Source organism: Ahaetulla prasina, chromosome 4 (assembly GCF_028640845.1).
Source record: "Ahaetulla prasina isolate Xishuangbanna chromosome 4, ASM2864084v1, whole genome shotgun sequence".
Lineage (NCBI taxonomy): Eukaryota > Metazoa > Chordata > Lepidosauria > Squamata > Colubridae > Ahaetulla > Ahaetulla prasina.
Window position 1 is genome coordinate 32,205,504 of NC_080542.1, and position 14,572 is coordinate 32,220,075.

The 14,572-nt window shown below is 37.5% G+C and overlaps 1 protein-coding gene across 1 annotated transcript; it reads left to right on the forward strand.

Moving 5' to 3' along the window:
• The first annotated feature begins 2,825 nt into the window (after nt 1-2,825).
• On the forward strand, nt 2,826-14,404 carry RUVBL2 (RuvB like AAA ATPase 2). Its single transcript, XM_058183047.1, has 15 exons — nt 2,826-2,935; nt 5,449-5,497; nt 6,062-6,117; nt 7,003-7,144; nt 7,300-7,429; nt 7,845-7,911; nt 8,056-8,162; nt 8,662-8,755; nt 9,133-9,256; nt 10,273-10,367; nt 11,058-11,176; nt 11,801-11,920; nt 12,064-12,193; nt 13,196-13,310; nt 14,271-14,404. Exons 1-15 carry the CDS (start codon nt 2,921-2,923, stop codon nt 14,294-14,296), a joined length of 1,389 nt encoding a protein of 462 aa, XP_058039030.1. The 5' UTR covers nt 2,826-2,920; the 3' UTR covers nt 14,297-14,404.
• The last annotated feature ends 168 nt before the right edge of the window (nt 14,405-14,572 follow it).

A 14,572-nucleotide genomic window follows, 5' to 3' on the forward strand; every position in this document is an offset into this window, starting at 1 on the left:
AAACAACTAAAGCCAAAAAAACAAATTACCCATAACAATAAGAAAGCTACAATCCAAGAAAAAAATCTCTTTGGCAAGAAAACAAAACTGGCTATGTAGCTAACTTTAAAAATAGTTATAAAGCCTTATGCCACCAGATAAAGGCAGAATATACCAATCATCATTGCAAACAGGAGGAAGAGCTGTTATACTCAAAATCTACCCGCGCCTTCTATAATTTCGTAAATGCCAAACTTAAAGACTCAAAAATTATCCACCCCTAAAAGGGCCTAATGGGGAAGACTGTGACAGTGAATCTGTTGAGGCTAACCTCTTCAATATGTTCTACAGTTCAGTCTTTGTTGACAGCAATGGCTACTGTCCCACATTTCCTAGTCTTACCATAACTAATTGTAACGATTTACTACATATTGATTTTATGGTAGATAACGTTGAAACAGCACTAGGTAACCTAAAGCCATCTCTTTCTCTTGGCCCTGATGGATTATGTGCCTACTTCTTAAAAAAGCTTGCCATTGCCATAGCTGAGCCTCTATGCACAATCTATGAGGTGTCTCAGAACCAGCTCCTTGCCCGATCTAAGCCACAGTCATATCTATCTTTAAAAAGGGGGAGCCTAGTTTAGTAAAAAATTACAGACCAATCTCATTGTGTTGCATCATCTGTAAAGTCATGGAATCAATTATAAACGATCCATCACCCTCCACTTAAGAGACAAACAACCTGCTTTCTAACAAGCAGTTTGGTTTCAGGAAAAATTCATCCTGTAATCTGCAACTCCTACACTGCAGAAACATTTGGACCACACATCTTGACCAGGATAAAGCAATAGACACAATTTACATAGACTTCTGCAAAGCCTTTGATTCAGTGGTGCACGACAAACTACTGTTAAAACTAAGTTCTTACCATTTCCAGATCACTGAACAAATGGATAGCTGTCCATCCCTGTCAAACAGGCAACAAGTAGTCAAAATAGGGAGGGCCCTATTAAATCCAGTACCAGTTAACTGCGGTGTCCCCCAAGGCAGCGTTCTAGGACCCATACTCTTTCTGCTTCACATCAACTACCTATGTGATCATATTAAAAGCACCTGTGTCTTGGCTATGACATAAAATTATTTAACACCACTGACAATGCTGCTGCTCTTCAAAGCAACCTTAACCATGTGTCAGAATAGTCGTACATTTGGCCATTCCAAATCTCAATTAATAAATGCTCTTAGCCTACACATCGGCAATAAAAATCAGAACAGCAACTACAAGTTGGGCAGAAATGACCTCATAGACAACCCTCATTCTGTCAATGATTTAGGAGTACTCATCTCAAATGATCTAAGCCCCAGAGCTCACTGTAACAGCATTACCAAAAAGGCATTAAGAATTGTTAATCTAATTTTGCGAAGCTTCATCTCAGGTATGTTGTATTGCTAACTAGGGCATACAAAACCTTTGCCAAACCAATTCTTGAATACAGCTTGCCTGTTGGAATCCACACTGTATATCAGAAATTAATATGATTGAGCGGTTTCAGAGGTATTTCACGAGAAGAGTACTCCACTCCTCTACTCACAATAGAATCCCTTTTGCCACTGGGCTTGAATTTTTGGGCTTGGGCAATCTGGAACTGCACCCCCTGCGGTCTGATCTAAGCATAGTACACAAAATTGTCTTCTACATCTTACCTGTCAAAGACTTCTTCAGCTTCAACCTCAATAATAAATGGGCAAATAATTGATACAAACTCAAGGTAAATCACTCAACCCGATTGCAGAAAATGTGACTTCAGCAACAGTCAATGCCTGGAATGCTCTACCCAACTCCGTTGTTACATCCTCAAACTTCATGGCTACTGTGGACCTCACCCCATTCCTAAGAGGGGTGTAAAGGGAGCGTGCATAAGCATACCAGTGTGCCTACCATCCCTGTCCTACTGACCCCATTTATTGTATTAATTTCCCTCGTTCATGTCCATGTTCATATTTTTTTTATTTCATTGTCACAACAGTATACACAAACATTGTCATAAGTAAAAAAAACATATCATGAAGAATATATATATATATATAAGTAAAGAATATGCATCAGCTATATTAAATTGATATAATGAAGGGAACAATTGGACAGGAACGGTAGGTACTTTTGTGCTCTTATGCACGCCCCTTATAGTCCTCTTAGGAATGGGGTGAGGTCAATAGTAGACAGTTTTTGGTTGAAGATTTTGGGATTTTGAGTAGAGACTATGGAGTCAGGTAATGAGTTCCAAGCATTAACAACTCTGTTGCAGAAGTCATATTTTCTGCAATCAAGTTTTTCATACCTACTATTCATACTATTAATAATAATATTAATAATAATACTATTAATAATATTCATAGTATTCATAGTATTCATACCTACTATCTTGTACGTGTTTGACAAATAAACAAACAAACAAAACATTGCAGAAGAAAAGTTAAACTGATCTAATTATTTAAAACTCGGGAGATCTTTGAATATAAATGTATATTTATTTGACTGATTATTTATTTATTTATTTTATTTATTTATTTGTCACAACAAATAAAAAACTACGCAAGATTATTATTCCAATTATTTTCAGTACAAACAGATCACAGACACAGTTAGAGCAACATTATTGAAACTGGCACGGAGGACGAGCAGGAGGCAGGTCGAACTCATATCGTGCCCGCAAAGGACGAATAAAGGCGTTTCTGCGCAGTTCCATAGAGAAACGAGCTAGAGCGGTGGCGAAAAAAAATAACACGGAAAGACCAAAGTGATCATAGAGGCTCAAGTACAAATTCACCTGAGGTACTTCCTGTTTCCGGCTTTTGCTCCCGGCCTCCAGTGGCTTGGAGAAGGCGGAGCGGGCTGGAGCTTAGAAACGGCGCGAGAGGAGGGTTGCAGGAATAGCAGCATGGCAACGGCCGCGGTGAGCAACAGCCTCGTTTTCGTTCTTGGAAGAGACTCGCCTAATCCTCTTCCCCCCACGCGAGTGCACTCCGGTCCCTGGTCGTCATTTAGCATCTGATGGGGGATCGAGGCCGTAGTAACCCCCGTGGGATGCATCAGTGCTCCTCCCCGTTCGCTCGCTCGCTCCCTTCTAGAAAATGCTGGGCTTCTCCTGCCTGCTCCACTTCAGATGCATTGGATTACAGCTCCCGTCATTCGCTGCCGGTCCACGTGACAGAAGTGGGAACAGTAGTTCGGCTCGTTGGGAAGACAGCATTTTGGGGACTGGGATACATTTCCATACCGTGTGAATTGCATTTATGTATAACTTTAACCCCGAGGAGTTTACCTAGTTGTGTTTCACTACTTGCCAGTTTGTCCTTTAAACTTTGTAAACTAGGTTGGGATTTCTGAAATATATACAGCAAGATTTTTAGCGGTGCGGTGACTTGTGATGATCTGATTTCATTTTGAGTTTACAAAATGTTAAATCAGATTGTTGAGACTTAGCAATAGTCTTTGCACAAGATGTGTAGCTTGGCTAAAGTTATCCTAATATACTTTAGCAATTTAACAATGGTATAATGTATAGATTCCGAAGATACATTAATTCAGTTACTTGTTTAAGCATGTGTGGATGTAACTATTGCTTTTCAACTCCTAGAATCCCCTCATATGCATACTGGCTGCGGAATTCTGAAAATCCACTCATCTTAAAGTCATCAAGCTTGAGAAATACTGTTCTAGACTATATATCTACTGCACATTCTCATAACTTTTCTCTTATCTCCTTGTCTGAGTCAATTATACCAGGGCTGCTAGGAGGGAGTTGAGACAGTCTCCCAATGATTCTGATTAGGATTTCTACTTCTCCATTATCAGAATGGGAAAGTGCCCCCCAGCAACATCCAAAACAGTTGTTTGATGGATATGTGAGAATTCTGGTTGCTCCAGCAATTATGGATCCTATTAAACACCAGATGCACGATCTGAAAATTTCATGGGAGAAATTGGAATGTTATATACTATTTTGCCAGTTTGATGTAACAATTAAGACACATGACTAGGCATTGGAGGTCTATAAGTTTTAGTTTTGTGTTTATATATAAAATCAGCTGGATATTCTTTAACAGTCTCTTTCTTTCAGCCAAGGAAGGAGGCAATGGCAAACCACTTTTATAATCTTGCCAAGGAAACTGCAGTGGCTTGTCCAAGCAGCTGCCAGTAGTCAAAAAATGTCAGGTGGGTGGGTGGGATATCATGTAGTTTGCCAAATCGCATTTTGAATCTAAGCACATGTTCTGGCTCTCATGTTCACAAAGTCTTCAGTTTGTGTTCTTTCATTCAGTGACCATTTAAAGTTATGATTTTGCTGAAAAAAAATTAATGTAGATCAGTTCTCAAAGTTCTGGCCATTGAAGTACCCCTGTGATCACACTCCAAGCATCTGTGTGCCAGCTTATGGCAGGAACCTTGCAGGAATCTGCAGTCATATGATCAGCATTTGCTATCTACCCTGTCAGTTTTCCACAAATACACTCAGTGGGGAAGCAGCAGGAAAAGTAGGAAATCATTTCTCTCTTTTTCTCCCTCTCACAGCACTTCTCTGCCTTTGTACAGCCTCTCCTGGTCATCCTTTGGCCTCTTACAACTCAAACAGAACCTGTGGTGGCCTTCCCCTGCCTCTTGTGATTTTTGTGCAGACTGCATGGCCCTTCCTCAGCCTTCCCGCTCACATTCCTTACCTAGAACACATACCTCTTTCTGCTTAGTGATTTTGTGTATCTTGGAGTTAGGAGGTGTACCGAGCAATGCAGTCACATGATGTCACACACAACCACATTGCTTAGCAACAGCAATTCCAGTCCCAATTGCCATCAAAACCCAAGGACTACCCATATGTGCATTCATACAACTATAACATTTATACAAATGTATGCTATCATTCATATAGCTACTGTACTGTATTCTTCAATTTTGCATCTGACCTCACTCACAGTACAATACTGCTTCAACTTATCTTTTCTATCTCTTTGCTGATATTTCTTTTTTCCTCCGTTCTCTCCATGTTCCAATTTGTTAGAGTTTGCAGCAATCCAACCAGCACACAAGTAAATAATTCAGCAGGATTCATTTATATAAGAAACTTCTTTATATACAATAATATAAAGCATGATGCATGTATACAATACCCATGCAGCAGAAGCCAGAACCAGAACTCAGAAGAGTTCCTGCAAACAGCTGATTGTTTACATTCTTAAAAACACTTTTGGGAGTACTATAACTCACCTTGTGTTTGGATGCCACACAGTAACAGTATATATCATTTATATGAGGTGTTTCCAAATGAGATTCCTGTTTTGAAAGAGATATAGTGATCTTTTCTATGTCTATTTAGCTCAAAATTCAGACCAAAATGTGTTACTTATTTGAGATTTAGGACAGAAAAGTTTTGGTATCTGAGTAACCTCATCATCATCTCTCTTTTCTCAGGCTACAAAAGTTCCTGAAATTCGTGATGTTACCCGGATTGAGCGTATTGGTATGTTTTCATTGTTGCCTGTTCCTAGAACAATTTTCAATTTTATTACTATGGGATAGTTCATTATTAAATCAATAATTACATAACAAATCTATCAAATCAATGTGCTACTGTCTGTATGGAAATGACTGCCAAATCAAAAGCTATTGTAGACTTAGATGGCTTTGTAATTTTGATTCTCTTGGTATATAGCAAGGCAGTCAATGCTGAGTCTCAGGACAAATTCTTTTATTTGTGACTTCCAAATAAAACTGACAAGAAATTATCACCTTTATTTTGAGTAAGGAAAATGAAACATTTTGGATAAATCTTTAAGTAGGCATAACTTATCAACTGCAGACATTGCCTTCCTCCAATTTTTTTTAAAAGAAAGACTTCAAAAAAAAAACTTCCAAAACTCTCTCCACCTACCTACTTGAAGTTGCTTCAACAACTTTGCATCATTACCTGTGGAAATTGCCCTCCCACAAAGAATATTAAATAAAGCCTCCAGAAAATTGTCTGCTTCCAATATACAATGTCACCAACCTCTTTTCAAATAATCTTTCTGTTTCATGTGCACAGGAGCCCATTCCCACATTCGAGGACTTGGCTTGGATGATACCTTGGAACCCAGACAGGTACTTGAGAAAATAATTTTCAGAAAGTTTTTGGATTGATTGAAGTTGGGAGAAGAAGCAGTTTGTTCAAGTGAGAGAGTAGAATAATTGGTGCAATAATTGAGAGAAATTTAGTGTTTAAATTTAAACTGCAAAGAAGAAAAATTATTCATTAGCCAAATTATTCAGTTAATTGGCTTTATCTGTGCTGATCTGTTTTTCAAATAAATGAATTTCATTATAAATAAATAATCTTAACTTTTAAAGAATAAAAATATGTGGACCATATATAAATGTTTATTCAATTAAGAAAAAAGTAAGTTCTTCAGATAATTGTATTATACCTTCCCATGGCTGCCAGGGGATAGGGGAGCTTGGTGTCATAACTTTGAATCTGAGTTGTAATTATCTTTTAGGAGGTCAATCATAACTTCAAATGGTCACTGAGTAACTGATCATAAGTCAAAACTATCAATATGCACACCTACACACCCACACACTCAAAAGGAAGTGGGAGGGGTATTTTTTCCTTTCAAGATAAAGACTGGTCAGCTCTGGATTAGTTTTTCTCTGGTCATTCTTATTTACAAGTATAATGTAAGTAAACTCACAACAATTTACTACTTGAATGTTTTCTAAGAAATTATTCATCTTAACTATCTCCTACTGTCATAGAAAATAAGCAGGACAGATAAAGTTCCTGATTATAATTTTGCAATCTAAAATGCAATCAATATAGGGTTAAACCTATAACCCATTACATGCAATATTTGAATAGTGTTAAACTGCATTTAGGAGAGATTAAGTATGGGAGTGCAAATGTGAGAAATATGCTTTGTGAGGATTGAAATAAAGGAAATATCCCCCACTTGTCCATTTTCCTCCTTTTTTCCTCTTTTCTTTTAGGTATCCCAGGGCATGGTAGGACAATTGGCTGCTCGTAGAGCTGCTGGGGTGATTTTGGAGATGATAAAAGAAGGCAAAATTGCTGGTCGAGCTGTCTTGATTGCCGGCCAGCCAGGCACAGGAAAAACAGCCATTGCCATGGGTAAGGGGAAATTCTGGAAACCAGCAATGAGTTGCTGATATCTTGAATGATAATGGGTCTATCAACATGAAGATTCCTCATTCTGAATCTCTTTTCTTGAATAATTCTGGCTGCATTCTCTTTATGTAGTAACCATGCTATTGTCTCTCTTCCAGGCATGGCCCAGGCACTGGGTCTTGATACTCCTTTTACAGCGATTTCTGGAAGTGAAATCTTCTCTTTGGAGATGAGCAAAACTGAGGCACTAACTCAGGCCTTTCGGCGTTCCATTGGTGTCCGCATCAAGTAAGAAGTTGCCACGAATTTGTATTCTTTGAGGAATGATTAGGGTCTACTGTTCTAACAGAAAGGATATTTCTCAAGGCCAGAGAGTTAAACAACATGAGGAAATCAACAGCCAGACTTCTTACTATTTATATCTATGTAATGCTTATACACTGATTTTAGCTTGTTAGCTGCAATATTTTTTTGTCTTGCTTTCAATGACATTTTGGCAATTACTATGCAATTACTCTGAATTAGCTGTAACTAGAGTTATAGCTTTAGCTGTTTAAATGGAAAGTAGAAACAAAGGAATAAAAAGATTTCTTGATTGACTTTGAAATTATATTTCCATTTTTTATGCAAAAGTAATGTAATGAGACATGCTACCATATGACCTCTTTCTTTTTCCAATTACCATTTTAATGCTTTTTTACAGGGAAGAAACGGAGATAATTGAAGGTGAAGTTGTGGAGATTCAAATAGATCGTCCAGCAACTGGATCTGTGAGTTGATGTTAGAATAGAATAATATGGGGAAAATGAAGTTGTCTGTCTCCAATTGCCCAGTACTGGTTAAACAGTCTATAGAAGCATCTTTGTTAAGGTCATGATAACTGGAGAATGTTGATTGCTCCCTTCCTATTGCAGGGTGCCAAAGTTGGGAAGTTGACCTTGAAAACTACAGAGATGGAGACGATCTATGATTTGGGCACGAAGATGATAGAGTCACTGACAAAGGAGAAAGTGCAAGCTGGGTGAGTTCTGAGCAAAGAAGGGGAAAGAGTTGAAAGAGACAGCAATAGACAAGATGAAAATCAAGGGCTTGTACTAGATAGGCAGTGGCAAAGACTTGAAATTTTTTATTTATCTGGTTTCTAGAGAGTCACTTTGTGAAAATTGTATGGTCAAGTACAGACTTGAATGTCAGTCTTTCTGGTCCTGTGTTTTTAACTATCCGGTGTCTAGTTCTCCAGCAGACATTGGGATGATTTATCAGTGCTATCATTGTGGTTAATGGAGATCATAGAATGAGAAGCATGTATGTGTTAAAGCAAAAAGGATAACAGATGGGGAACAGAAAATAAGTTCATGCTTAAAATTTTTTTTCTTCATTCTTCTTTCAGTTGTGAGTAGAAAAGATAAATTAGTTGGTACTTCTGAAGTCATGGGAGACATTGAGTTTCTTCATGAGATTCTTACATTCGATGTTGAATGGCAGGCCCAATCCAAAGTTACTTCTGTCTGTTTCTACAGGGATGTCATTACTATAGACAAAGCCACAGGAAAGATTACCAAACTAGGACGTTCCTTCACACGGGCCCGGGATTATGATGCAATGGGCTCTCAGGTATTGCTATGGGGCAGAAGGTAAATTTGTGGGAGGCTACAAAGAGACTCAGGATTTACTATGGGGAGTGGGAGACAGGGATTGTGATCTGAGATGGACAGCTTTTACAGGCACTATAGACTGTGGCCAAGATATGGAGGGTTTCCTTTGAAGGCAGGTCTCCAATTTAGGCCCTGATAATCCTGGGAAGCAGGAATCAGAAAGACATCCATCCTAGTTTTAGGAGAGTAGATAGTGTTGGGTCTAGTTGGATGCTATAAGAGCTTTATAAGTGTCAGTTTTTCAGATACTTTCTGTCTGAGCTCAGAATTACAGGGCTGGGCTGGGAAGCAATAAGTTAGAGAGGATTCAAGTTTAACTACATCTGTCTGATTTAGACAAAGTTTGTGCAGTGCCCTGATGGAGAACTGCAAAAGCGCAAGGAAGTCGTGCATACAGTCTCACTACATGAAATTGATGTCATCAATAGCCGCACCCAAGGATTTCTGGCGCTCTTTTCTGGTAGGAAAATGGAGTGGGAGAAAATGGAGACTATCAAACTCCCTGTGTTTGGTATTTTCAGTCAAGGAAGAGGTCGTAGTTATTACATTGGATTCAAGATGCTAAGATACTATAAAATACCATATACATATCTATAGGATACATAGAGACATATTCTCTTAAGTGTCTTAATGTAGTTTTCCTTATTTATACCAGTTAGACCACAAAGCCCATTATTTTATGGTGGCTTGAAATTGTAGAAATTGTAATTCCCTATAGCTATATGATTGGCAAAAAATTATCAGTAGGTTTAATTCAGAACAGCAATTCCTTTATAATTTTTATGTCCTATAGTCCAACACAAATAATAGCATTTCAGTATAATGTAAAGTTTGAATAGAATGACTGGGACAAAAACTTCCATAGCTTACAAGTCTTCTAACTTTAAGCCTATGGAATTCATAGAACATTTATTATTTTAAAAATGTAAAAAATATGTTTTTGGCACTTTTTTGTGCAGAGGATATAAGATACCTAAGGATTGTGATATTTTATGTAATGGTAATAACAGTAAGTGTTAGATAACTCAGATACAATGGTATTTTGTTGTGTATTTTAACAAGTATTGAAATTATATCTGATAAGTTAGATATATGGGAAATGTATGATCTTCACCATTTACTCTTTTTCTTTTATTTACCCAAAAATTTTGGGTAGTATTTTCAGAAATTATAATCATTGAACCCTTATTAATTGAGAAAATATCTACCAAGCCATAAAACAAAAACTGGCTTTTAGGGGTGGGGGGGATAATTTTGCATTTCTAAAAAATTGCTTTTTAACATTATTATATTAATAATCTTAATACATTTTAGTAAGAAAAGAAGTAAGATAAGAAAGGATAAATGATTCTTATATATTCTCTCCTTTCCACTCTTAAATAACATGAGGTATTTTTAGATTCCATCTATATATAGAGATGAAAAGTATGGGTAACAGTGATTCGTTTCCTCTCATTTCTCATCCTATATTTCCAGGTGACACAGGAGAAATAAAGTCAGAGGTTCGGGAGCAGATCAATGCAAAGGTAGCAGAATGGCGAGAAGAAGGCAAAGCTGAGGTGATCCCTGGGGTGAGTTGTACATATTAGAATGTAGATTAAATCTCCAGGCTATCTCCCTCATTTTGTAGTCCTTACCAACCATTTATTCAGCAACCAAACTTTTGATGATGCTGAAAAAATAAATTTACAGCCAATTTATGACTTTATAGTATTCCTCAGTCACTTGATCATGATTACAGTCAGTACACATTGTGCTTGACCTGTGGGGTTTTTTCCCCATTAACTTGTAGAGCATAGAGATTGGAAAAGAAGGGATTTCAAGAGAGTAAGCCATTTATTCTTGTACACATTAAAAACAGTGCAATTGCATCAGCAGCAAGTAAGGGAAAAGGAAAAATTATTTACAGAAATCACTTGCTCTCCACCTGCAGAACAGAAAGATTAGAGAGGAAGGGATATCAAGAGACTAAACTGTTTACACATTAAGAAAGGTAATAAGTCTTTTGAGCAGTTAGAAGGGCAGAGGAGTGGTTAGTAGGCAAACAAAGCCAAAGGGGCGAATATCCTTTTGTCTTTCAGCCAGAAAGCACAGTGACGATCATGTAATTTCCAACTTAGTGACCACTTAATTTAGCAGTGGAGTTGCCAGTCCTACTTAGGAAGATTAAGTGAAGACTACTTGTATGTTATCTCTGACTTAAAAGTTCTGCAAGGGTAAACCTCCTCCCATCTAATATTTCCTTTCTTCCTATTCTATAGGTTCTCTTCATTGATGAAGTCCATATGCTGGATATTGAGTGTTTCTCCTTTCTTAATCGAGCCCTAGAGAGTGACATGGCACCTGTCCTCATCATGGCCACCAATCGTGGCATAACCAGGTTGGTATCAGGTGATTCAGTGAGTAGCTAAAATATTTCATTATGGACAAATGCATTAAAAACCAGCTTCTATAGTACCAAGATTCTGTGGACACTAGTCTAGGCAGCAGTCCTGTTCTTTCCCCTGCATAATTGATTGCCTTTCTCAAGAGGTTGATTGGCTCATTAGGACTCTGAAATGATTGTAATGCCTATATGGATCATTACTCCCTTTCAATGAGATTAAAATTGAGCTGCAATGAGATTTGCTCTGTGCAGTGAAAGAAGACAAATGAGATATTGATAGACCAGGATACAGTTGAAAGAAAAATTACATGTGATCATAGTGCATTGTTGAGTGGAGAGCTGTTATAAAGTATCAGATATGATGGATGTTTTTAGTAAAGTCAGCTAAGATTGCACAGAAACTATTGTTCTCAAGTAGTGACTTTTAATGGGATAATATCAAACAAAGGTGAATGTATTAGCAAATGCTGAAGATTTATTTATATTCATTAAAGGTGCAGAAGGAAAACCTATTGTCCAAAGATAACCTCTTAGCATTAGATCTACATGCTCTTCTTTCTATTGGCTTAGGGTTAGTCCTGTGGACCCCCTCATCAATTTCTTTTCCTTGCAATGCAGGATTCGTGGCACCAACTATCAAAGCCCCCATGGTATTCCTATTGACCTGCTGGATCGTATGCTGATTATTTCAACCTCTCCATATAGTGATAAGGAGACCAAGCAAATATTGAAAATCCGGTGAGGAGCGCATTGTATCAGCTTCTGCCCTGAAATATATTGCCTGTATCACAGTTGCCCCCTTCCCAACTACAATAATAGTTTATTTTTCCACTTGAGATGGAAAAATTCTTATGCTAATTATAGTCAGACTTCTTTTTCAGGTGTGAAGAAGAAGATGTTGAGATGAATGAAGATGCCTACACAGTACTAACCCGCATTGGTTTGGAGACTTCCCTGCGGTATGCCATCCAGCTCATCACAGCAGCCAACTTGGTCTGTCGCAAAAGAAAGGTAAGCTCAGACCTGGTATGGTGTTTCAATGTCTTCTGGACAGTGGACCATGCTATTGCTTAAGGTCTTTAGATTGCTAAGAACATTATATTGTTCTGCAGTTAAAATATGTATATATAAATGGATCAGGAACTATTGACAGAATTAGTTCACTGTTTATGGACAGCTTTAAAAATTCCCCAATACGTTGGTAAGATTAAAAGTTTGTTAATAAAAACTTTTTATTTATTAAAAAAGTTTATTAATAAGAACGGAGAGTCATAAAACAAGAACATTTGAAAATTTGGAGTGCAGTTATAATCTTGAAGTTTTGATGGTTGTATACCGAGTCCAAAAAACTCATTCCGGCTTGTTCCTTTCACCCAGAGATTCAGACATGTAGAAGGAAATTTGTATTACTTCTTGAACTATAATCTCCACTTTTCCACACATTTTTTATATTCCTGCCAAATTGAAAATCTTACCTGAATAAACTAGGTTTGAATGCCAAAAGCATCAGTGTGGAAAATGTTTGTGATACCTTCTTGATTGCAATGGCTCCTGAAGCATAGATTCTCATGAATTTTATATTTCCCAATAAAGTTTGACAAATCCATCCATGTTGGTTGTTCCTATGTTGGTTGTTGTCTTACACCTTCCAGTACTATGATGCGTTATTGCTTCATCCACTTAACATGAAAACATTGCTGTTTTGGGAGCCCTTGTTCATAACATATCTTCTTCATAGTCATCACTGGGGAAACTTATTTTTTGAAAGGAACTTTTCTTGGCTGTTTTGTGCAAGTTGCAGATTCTCCTTACTCGTCACAAATATTGTACATGCCATCATTAACGTATGGCAGTTATTCCATATCTTCACAATAATTATGGTATATTTATGGTGGAGAGCGTGGTCATGACCAGAACAGTTTTACTACTTTAATGGTGCAGTTAGTGGGGGTCCTTTTCATGGGTTGCTACCTGTGCGCCAGGAACATTGACTCTTTCCTTTCATGTCCTCAGGGCACAGAAGTTCAGGTTGATGACATCAAGCGTGTATACTCCCTATTCCTGGATGAGTCACGCTCCACTCAATACATGAAAGAATATCAAGATGCTTTTATGTTTAATGAACTCAGTGAGTAAAAGTATGAGTGAAGAATAATCAGAACTCTCCCAGTCCCAAAATCATCTTCCCTTGTAGCAACCATTTTTCCTAATGGCAACATTTACTGTATATACTGTACTAGAACGTTTGGGTTAAAAAAAGCAACCTGCTAAATTATGAACTATCAAAAGTACATTATGGCAATATGTTATATGAACGCATTCTATTGAAATTAAGACCCAATAAGCAAGCATACAAATTCATTGCAAACAGTTGAGTTCTTTAACTTCAGCCAGGCCACCAAAGGTTAGGACTCCACATCCTATGTTTGTTGTTCTTTTGTGGTAATGTGAATGATTGAGGATGTACTAAGTTTTTCCATAGCAAAAGACCACCCTATTATGGTTTGCCTGCCAGAAAGTATGAAAGCTGCTAAACAGAGTATGAAATGGGAATATAGAACAAAATGATCCAGGGCCGGTTTAGCTCACGCTGGTAAAGCCTGTTATTAAGAACACAGTAGCCTGCAATTACTGCAGGTTCGAGCCCGGCCCAAGGTTGACTCAGCCTTCCATCCTTTATAAGGTAGGTAAAATGAGGACCCAGATTGTTGGGGGGGCAATAAGTTGACTTTGTAAAAATATACAAATAGAATGAGACTATTGCCTTATACACTGTAAGCTGCCCTGAGTCTTCGGAGAAGGGCGGGGTATAAATGTAAACAAAAACAAAAAAAAGATGCAGATGATAAGTATGGGCACTTTTGATTCTAGTGCCCTTTACTTGATCATTGGTCTCGACTGCTGGAGTCTTCTTAATATAATTTTGTAAAAAGAATTCTTTGATTATGTGAGAACTTCATAGAGTTGAAATTTTAAGAACAGGTCCTCTTAAACAACATTTTTATTTGTTGAGGATGATCTCCTGCTTGCCCCCAAATTATCTTAGAGTTTCTCCATCTTGAAGATGTTTTGTTTTTTTATTTTTCAGAAGGGGAGACCATGGATACATCATGATGAGGTTTAAATACCCAGAGCAGACCGGAGTGTGAATTGATATTCCTTTATGTTATTAGTTTTTATACAAATAAATCTGAATTTACTGAATTTCTGCTTGCTTTGAATTGGGAGGCTAACAAAAATCACTATTTTTATTATTTCAGTAACTGTTTCCTACGGGTCTTTACTGTGCTGTAATGGAAATCCATTATAGCATTGTTTGTTGTTCTGTAAATATAGTGCTTTCCTCAAACAGATTTAAGTCTGTTAAATTCTGCAAGCTTTTTTTCTGCG

Coding starts and splice junctions, on each gene's coding strand:
- RUVBL2 (XM_058183047.1), top strand. Junction 11,177..11,800: donor ACCAATCGTGGCATAACCAG/GTTGGTATCAGG, acceptor CTTGCAATGCAG/GATTCGTGGCACCAACTATC. Junction 13,311..14,270: donor TTTTATGTTTAATGAACTCA/GTGAGTAAAAGT, acceptor TTTATTTTTCAG/AAGGGGAGACCATGGATACA.